The following is a 9,315-nucleotide window of genomic DNA, read 5'->3' on the forward strand; positions in this document are numbered from 1 at the left end:
ATGCCCCTTAATAACACGCCATTATACTTAAGTCATTTAATATTAAATTATTCGTTGTTTGCATTGTTTAAAATTAATATTTTTTCTTTTAAAACCTTTAACTTTTATTGAACTTTATTTTTACAGATTATATTATATTTGACTTCGGCACATCTCAAGTAAACAAAAGTTAAGGCATAATCCTAAATTACCGTCAATAAAGAACCCAAACAATTTGTTCACAATGTGTAACAAACACAGATTAAAATCTACTCAATGACTATTTGAAAACGGAAACAATTAAGAAAAACCACGTGGCGTCGGCCAGATCAAAGGTGGCGGCGTTTATCGGGTGACTCTTCAGGCTATAATATACCAGCTCGGTTACTTTCAAAAGCGTTAGCGATACCCATTCTGACGTTTTTAAATGTAATTTAGATGGAGTTGTATTAATATCCATATCGCTGATGTCACAATATTCGGATCGCCCTGTACGACAAATCTATTAGGATCATAATCCTAATCCGTATTGGGAGTTAGAATTTGGGGAAACTGCAGTCCTTGATGACATTTGTGAGAGGTACTTTCTGGTGAAGGTACACGATGGTATTTTCAATTGGCGTTTTGTATACTTTAATTATTTATAACGTCCTGCTTACGCCTGACACCTGTCTCATCAAGTGCCTCTTTTCATCAGAGTTAACCATATTTTGGCAAGAGTTTTTAGGAACTAGTTCTATAATGGATGTGTCCAGATTCTGTTTGCCATAAAATACATTTTACACGTTAATATAAGCCTAATTAATACGTAACAGAGAAATCTGTCTGCAATTCGTGTTGCGAATAATTGAATTTCTTTATCTCACCATTTTTATGTTAATTAAGATTTCTAAAACTTAATTGGTCTTTCTCCCAAATAATTAACAAGAATTAATGGCCTAACCGTATTTATTTACGACTGGGTCTAAAACATAAAATTATCGATATTACCACACTGTTAAAATAATGTGTTGATTCATATTCACCTACCGATCGTATTTACTAATTACAGCTACCAGCTTTTGTAATGTTTTTTTTATAAAACAGGGGCAAACAAGCAGTAGGCTCAGGTACAATGCCATAACCTCGCCAGTTCGTTGCCGGCCTTTTAACAATTGGTACTCTCTTTTATTGAAGGCTACTAAATCGAATTGGTTTGACTGATACTTGATACTTCTGTAGTCAGCTGGCTCCATAAAGTGGTGGTACGCGACAGAAACTGTTTAAAAAAGTTGTGGGACCAGCTAAAAGTCACTACCTATTATTATTTAATGTACGTAGATACTTATACGTATTAAGCGCTCCAGAAACTGTCTTCCAAGAAACAATTTTATGACAGTATAATAAATATCAATCCATTTTAATTGAATCTAATGCCATTATAATCCAAGAACTTTACCCACCTATCTACCATCGGTCATAATATTTCAACGGTAGCGAATGTATGGCGACAGACCGACAGATAAATTGCTTATAATTTATCGTTGTACGCCTCCTAATTACAGCGAACGGACGTTGAGTCATGGCAGAAAAATGATTTGTTGTTATTGCTGTGTATAACTGTAATCCTTAGTTAAGTTTGTGATGTAAACATCTTGTGCTAACAGCGTTCGAACCTATAATGAGCGTTTTAGCTGCTTTCTGAGACTTTTCCAGGGCGCTGAAAGTATTGAATAAACTAAGCATATAAATGCTTAAAGCTATGATTGGTATGTCAAATCGTATTGGATTTTATTACTCTGAATTTTACTGCACAACTGAAAAATATAACTGTTTGTTGATTGACCCGGTAAACTTCAACTACCTATATTTGTGTCCAATTATATATTTATAATCAAAAAGTACAAAACAAAACTTTTGGATTTTGACGCAATAAAGATTGACAGTTCTTTTTTTATTCGTTCAGAAACACATTTGCCGCCTTAGATATACGTTTTTTTTGACATTCAGTAAAAAAATATCGATTCAATAATAATTGAAGAATCGATAACGATAGATTTTTGTGGAAGGGAAAAATATTTCTATTAAGCCTGAAAGACTTTTTTTTAAACAGAGCAAGTTAACGGTCCTTATACGCTATGGAACACAAATGTCTGAAGGCTCCTATTAATATATGACAAATTGTTATTTCTCAAAAGAAAATAAGACCCAAATATTTCTTAGTTAGGAACAGATTTTATCGGAAAATTCAATTGTCAAGTATTTATCTTTTCTAAGTTATGTTTCCCACCGTTAAACCTTCCCCGAACTTCCACAAATATTTCTAGATCATAATTAGCCAAATCAGCCATTCTCGAGTTTAAGCGAAACAAATGAACTGAAATTAATTTTTATATAGAATTAAAAGTATTCATGGGATAAGGAATATTCATTAGTCTAGCGATCGGAGTTATTTTTTAAGTTGGTGGGAAACGAAAAATGATAATTTTATTGGTTTTAAGTTTTGAATTAATGACGAAATTATAAAAGCGCTCTATGCAATTATCTAAAGTGCTCTGGTTGGAGTTGTATTTAAAAAATCAGAATGGTTTATAAGTTTGTTTAAAAACATGATTCTTGTTATTCACAGACACAAGGATCGTAAATAAAAAACAGAAATTCGAAATTAAATATTTACGTATATTTTTTCAATATTATGACCTTTATAACAACAAATTTTTATGTCAACAGATACCAATGCTTACATTATCACTTAAAAATCTAGTGCTTGTTAACTGCTTTTGCTTTAAAATGTTTATTTATGACTTTAATCTTTAAAAGATTTCCGAACAAAAAAACGGTGCCACTTTAAACAACATTAAAATGTAAATTTTTAATTTAAGTGTGTTCGAGGCTATAAAGATTTTATCAGAGTGAGATTTAAAGCCCGCTATTCAAATAATAGCAGCGTTTTATTGCGGTAACATTTTATCATTTAGCGCATAGCGTATCCTTAATTAATTGCAAAGATATGTGAGTTACTGTCTAGCCAAATAAAGTGGATATTAAAAATACAAACACATTCAACAGTCCTCGCTAACAAATAAAATTAAAAACTATTTTAATTACACACTAGATTTGGTACATAAAATTTCGTTAATCTAACTATAAACGAAAGTCCACGCTCGCGGAATGAAGCGAGTTATCAGTGCACAATAACATCACGAATTAAGTTAGAGATCACAGCTGTCGCGCCCCACTGGGCAATGTCTGATGATATGAGCCGACTGGAAACTTGAAGAACACTACCCTATATTTACATTATCTCCAGTTTCATAGGTCCTTTTGGCATGGGCGTTAGTGTTCGGCGCCCCCTTTTTTGTTTATGTGGAGCGCCGATGGTCCTCAAGGATGCAGCGGTCTCGGTCCAAATAATGGGTAAGATGGAAAATATGCAGCCAGCGAAGGATGAGGCGGCAGCGGGAACGGTAGTGGCGGTGATGAGACGAGGTGGGACGGCTTGCTGTATGGATGGAACCTTGGCGTCAATGGCGATAAGGGAGGAGTTGGATATGTTCTTTGTAAGAGCGGGTGAGTCGCACTCAACATAGAAAGACTAGGACTTGATTCGCCACTCGCCGTGTGAGACCGTAAGTGCTGTAAAAGCTCGTCTGATGTCGCGAAGCGCTTTCCGCAGTAGGCGGTGTCTCCTGCCATCCAGCTACATACGAAAGGAAGTTGGGAGACAGCTGCTAGTGCTGCTAGCTGTGCATGGGCATATGCTGCCGCCGCGGGGTGACCGGATGGTAAAGAAAAAGGCATTTTTGCATGGTCACACTGCGTGCAACCCGCTGGGCACACCGCCGATTTTAGCAAATGCGAACTTAATGAACAGCCTGTGCAGTATGGGTCTCTACATATGCCTAAATCACTTCCGGGTTGTTTCATTCTTGCGTAAGCTAAGTACGGGTTCAGACCATTTTTCAAGGCATGGTGCTGGGCAGCCATGAGACTACTTGTCATTAGATCCATGGACAGAGGAAAGCCTGAAGGAGGTAATCCCCCTAGAAATGGCGATGAAGAAACAGGTACGCTCGGCTTGAAACTTGAGTGTTCTTTGGTTTCTGTGCTGGATGTTAGACTACTTGAGTATGGTAACTTGGACGATGAATTTGTGGAGTCAGAATTTGACTTCACCTGAGCTGCCGGTGAGGACATAGGACTCGACCTTTCTTCCGATTTTTCTGATGGTGTTTTGCGATGCGAAGGCGGTGATGTTCTTAGAGACGATGAGCTTTGGTTGCTATTGCATCGAGCTTGAACTGGGGTAGTCGATGCGCTTCCTTTCGAAGATGGTGTCTTCGATTGGGGGTTAACAGAAGCTCTGTCCTCAGGCGTTCGAGTCTTTTCTCTCGTCAGGCACGATTCGTAAGGCTTGAAACTAGGTTTGTTATCTACATGTACCGATTTTTCATCGTATTTTTTGCTTGCTTTTTCAGCCGCAGAGATCAGCTTCGGGTTCGGTGAGTCAGCGCCGATAGCGCTGCAGGTTTGCGCCAGTAGTGCTAGCGGGCTCTTTTTCGCGTCGAGCTGTAACAAAGAAGTTATGGAATGAAATAGCGGTTTGCGAGTGACAGCACAAAGGGAGTCTGGGGTGCTGGGCGGAGGGAGAGGGAGTCCAATCACGCGGTCGACGCGCCATTATCCGCGCGTCTGGCAGCCGTCGGCCCCGCTTGACATTTCACTCGGCTCCCGCATGATGTAATCTCGCAGTGAAAAGGCCAATTTGTGCCGCTGAATTTGCAGCACGCCTGAACTTGCCGAGCTGTCACGTCTATTATCACGGCAAAGCGTTAGCTCGAGTGGGAATTTCGTCGCAATATTATTTTACATTTCGGAATTTATATGAACGTTTACTGTGAACGTAATAACAATTTAATTTCGTACTTGGAATAACTGAATAGACTTCGTGTAGCTTTTATAGACTATTCTTGTTAGATGAATAAAACAATAATTATCTTAAAATTAATTACTGTGCAAGATTCGAACGCAAGTTTTAATAACTTTTATTTTGTGTTTAAAATATGAAGGTTTATTCAATAATGTACCTATTTAATCAAAAAATAATTTTAAAATCCTTCGGTTACAAATATTATTCACGCAATTTGAATTATTATTGTGTGATTTGTTATACCTATTAGTTCTTTGTTTTTACATTTTAAAAGTGTTTTATAATAAATTATGCTCAGGGATGTCAAAAAACGTAATTTAAAATGTAGTTAACGATCTTGTTTACAATAATATCATATTTTTTTTATTTAATACACATTAGAGTTATCATATCAATTGGAGATTTCTTTCAACCTCCTACTAGATTCCTACGTAAACAGTTTATTATCATTTAGTTTGTTCATAAATCTTCATTAAAATGTATATAATATTTATTTTTTGATAATTACGAAATTGACTCGCAATGTTTTATCTTGTAAAATTGTAAATAGAAAATATACTAACATGTTACATAAACATGCTAATAGACATCAATGTCAGAAACTATTTAATAGTTTTATTTAGGTATTTTTTGTAACATAGTTATGACTTTGATTAACGAGCTAAACGTTCCGTGTTATTAACCTTCTTTACGTCATTAATCATATTAAATAGACCGTTTCATTTGAAACGTGTAGTTTCAAATCAAATCACTATGAAAAATACAGAAATCTAATAAAAACTAAATTTACATTTAAATGTTTTTGTAGAACGATAGCAACGCATTAAAAAGGCAATAAAATAATTTTGTGTGCAATAATAATTTACGACTGCGATAAATCTTTGGTGATTTGCATTTATTAATACTTAATTAACAATTTTAGTAACCTTGAGACGTTTTAATTGCATCGTTAATTACTTAATCGTAATTTATACTCGATATATCTCTAGGAATTATAATAATGATAGGTGATAAATGCACATCCAATGAATAAGGAATAGTTTGGTTTTATTCAAAACCAAAATAGACGCAAAATAACTCATTAGAAAACTTGAAACTAACCGTTGTCGGCAGCGGCGACAAATAATCAGGTCTCAAATACTGATTGCTTGAAGTGAGCATGTTGCTCCACAATAAATTATCCTTCTCCAGTTTAAATCACTTATTGACACTTCACGATCCAATTCACATCACTCACAACACAGTCGCGTAACACGTACAATCCGCTGGAGCGTTGACGGCGGACTGACGACTGAAGCGCCCCCCTCCTTGGCTGTTTGTCACTCGTCGCCACGCCATTTTTGCGCTGTGTACTTTGCGGGAGCTTTGCGTCTTATCCCCACCGCGCTTTGACACCCTGTTATGTCTCGCTCGCGCGCGGGAAAAATTACTAGAACGCTTTCCGTTTTGATGAAGGGATTATATAAAATATGCAGCGCGGTCAAAGGCGATGCGACGACAGAGATGCATCGTCCGGGAAATTGAATAGCTGTGGATAAACGGCCGCGCCGCGGTGATCATTTAGTTTAGCTTCAACGGCTTAAATTGCTGTTTACTTTAATGACTTTATGCTATATTAAAAGACAATATTACTACCGGTTAATAATCGTTACTGGCAAAGCTATTAAAACAAAGTTATACTGAAACGTCACTTGTTATGAAACGATATTTTTTAATATCTGTCTTTGAGATAATTAGTAATAACATAATAAATATTAAAAAACGTACTTTTTTAACTTATAAAATTACTTCGAATAGTTTTATTACCTTAAACTAACTTGCATAATCCACTCAGGTACCTTTGCTTTAAGCCCTCGACCACCGAGGGGTGAAAATTACCAGTCACTGTTTACATGGGTAAAAAGGACTCGTCATCTAACTAAATCTTGGTATTAACAGAAATTATCGTAATGATTTGATTGTTTTGCTTTTTAAAATATCTTTTAATACAATACAATGCATTGTTCACCTATTACCTGTCTTTTACTGACGTTTTTTGTAATTATTTAAGATGTATTATACTCTTGTGTACTTAGAAGAAAATCTTTTGTTAAGATTATATATTTGTGACACTTCTATTGGAAGTCTTATTTATAATCTGCGTCTTAAAAGGGATCATGCAAGGAAGGATTAAGTGACATTTAAAAAATATCATTTATGTGTAGCTTAAAGCTTTACATTTATAAGCAATTAGCTTAAGAATTTAACGATTTAGTTTTTTGTTTTTTTTTTTTAAATACCTAAGTTTAAATATCAGGTTTTTTCAAATGTTTGTAATGTATATGTATTATGTTAATTTACGGATTAAGAATCAATGTCAAATTAAAAAAAATTAGTTTATTCTTTTATTAAAGTTTGACACATCACACATACTTGGTATATCTACAGTATACAATATTGGGTTCCGTGAGCCTCTTCACAGGATGTTTTCTACCTTGATTCTGCCTCTAATATTGACCGAATAAATTAAAACTATAAATGCCCTAAGACTTGTATTTCTTTTATTTATTATAATAGATAATAATTATAATTAATTTATTGCAAGAATATGGTACAAAATGTTAAGCTACTACTGCTACTACCTACATACTAGTAGTATGTTTGTCTTTCTCCTAATTTATTTAATTTTCTGCTGTCTTGTTTTGCTTTGTATTATATTTTTTATCAGTGAAACTTTTGGTGATTTCCAATGTATTTATTTTATATTTGTATTTTATTATATTGTATTTTTTGTTTAGTTTCGTTAATAAATAAATGGATGTTACAAGCTTTCCTAAAATATATAGTAATGGCTATTTATTATTAACATAATCGTTACAAAACATTTAAAAATAAATATACTTACAATAAAAATCACTAGCAAAACAGCGGTTTAGCTATCAGTTTAGCTTATTTTTCAAATTCATTAGTCCAGCCGATCCCTGTTTCCTATTTTTTATTAAACGTTTACCTAAATAGATCCAATTATAAGAAAGTGGAATGACATTTGACAAAATTGTCTTGAATTCATTTAGGAAAAAATAATATTTAAGGCAAGCAATATTTAATGCTTGTAGTGGTTTTTTCAAATCTGATAACACGTCGTTGTTTTTATTACTATTATTATTAATTTATTTTATTTAATAATATTTTTTTGTTATATTAAAAGAAAAACAAATAATATAAATATTCTGACGAATGCCCTATCGCTAACAAGCGATCGCATCCAGGCAACCCTCAGTAAGTAAAAACTAAAACAGTAAATATTGACGGCAAAAGGTATTTGTGCCTGTTTCTCTTTATAATATGTACTCAAGGTAACGTTTAGAAGTATAGGTTTTCTTAGTACTAAAATAATATAATAAATTTACATTATAACTGTAGCTATGTTAAATAAATAATTCAATTGAGCCTGCCTTTTGAATTGTACAACCCTTGGGTAGAGAGAGATATAATATCTATGTTGTGTGGTGGCCACAATGTCATATAGCATATGCCTCGTTTCACGCTAGTTACGCCGACATTAATCAACAAGCCACTGCAACATAGGGTTTACACTAAGTACAATTTATACCTAGAAGCCTTACACATTTTAATTTATATTATTAAAGGTCTCTAAACAAACGTCTAAAACAATCCTTTAAACTGGTTCAGTTATTTGATCTACTCAACAGACTATTTTAATTCTAAGTATCGTTTTAAGATTTTATATAGGTACAGTCAAAACTGTTTTCGACGACATCGTTTAGAACAACATACCGGTTATATTGACCAACATCAATGGTCCCGGCTGAATTCTTCTGTATTAGGTTCTTAATAAATATGTTATCGGCTATTACGACTATCGGTTATAACGACTAAATAGTAGTAGTGTGAGTAGTCCCTTAAATGTCGTTATAACAGATTTTGACTGTATGTAATTTTTTTGGGATAATTTAACAACTGTTCAATCTAAACTTCGGATCGATTTCCAACGATTTACTACAATTGTGAAGATTTTATTATATTGTTATCAAAAAGCATATCACAGTATTTAAATACATATATTCATAGTTGTGTCGTTTTTATTCTCAAGCACAATCCTCAACCCTATAACATCAAACGAGCCGTCTGGCAACTGGACGTGTGTGACGTGGCCACTGTCGCTTGATTGGACAGAAATATCATGACAGAGATCTACAGAGCATCTACGTGCTTCGGACGCTCATCAATTATACACTACTCTGTGGAATTCATTAAAATGTTGTACTAATAGTCGTTTGTTTTAAAACTTGATTCAAAATCATAAATACCCTATCAATATTGATAAAAAGTACATTCATTAATTTAATCATAACACTATGTTATGTTTAATAAACATAGTATTAACGTACGTATGTTAATCAGTTATATTTTAAAGGGACAAACAA

General features: G+C 34.1%; 1 protein-coding gene across 1 annotated transcript; it reads right to left on the minus strand.

Moving 5' to 3' along the window:
• Positions 1–2,616: 2,616 nt before the first annotated feature.
• LOC110998828 (zinc finger protein Elbow) lies at positions 2,617–6,228 on the minus strand. The gene is made up of 2 exons (XM_022267621.2): positions 5,990–6,228; positions 2,617–4,527 (listed from the first exon to the last, which is right to left on the minus strand). The coding sequence occupies exons 1-2, from the start codon at positions 6,047–6,049 to the stop codon at positions 3,343–3,345; spliced, it is 1,245 nt and encodes a 414-aa protein (XP_022123313.2). The 5' UTR covers positions 6,050–6,228; the 3' UTR covers positions 2,617–3,342.
• Positions 6,229–9,315: the final 3,087 nt, after the last annotated feature.

The sequence above is a fragment of the Pieris rapae genome, chromosome 7, assembly GCF_905147795.1.
Source record: "Pieris rapae chromosome 7, ilPieRapa1.1, whole genome shotgun sequence".
NCBI lineage: Eukaryota > Metazoa > Arthropoda > Insecta > Lepidoptera > Pieridae > Pieris > Pieris rapae.

What these genes read in the sequence shown, in the direction of transcription:
- LOC110998828 (XM_022267621.2), bottom strand. Translation starts at nt 6,049, where the DNA reads ATGCTCACTTCAAGCAATCAGTATTTGAGACCTGATTATTTGTCGCCG. An exon ending in TGTCGCCGCTGCCGACAACG is followed by an intron (nt 4,528 to 5,989) that starts GTTAGTTTCAAG and finishes TCTTTGTTACAG; the next exon opens with CTCGACGCGAAAAAGAGCCC.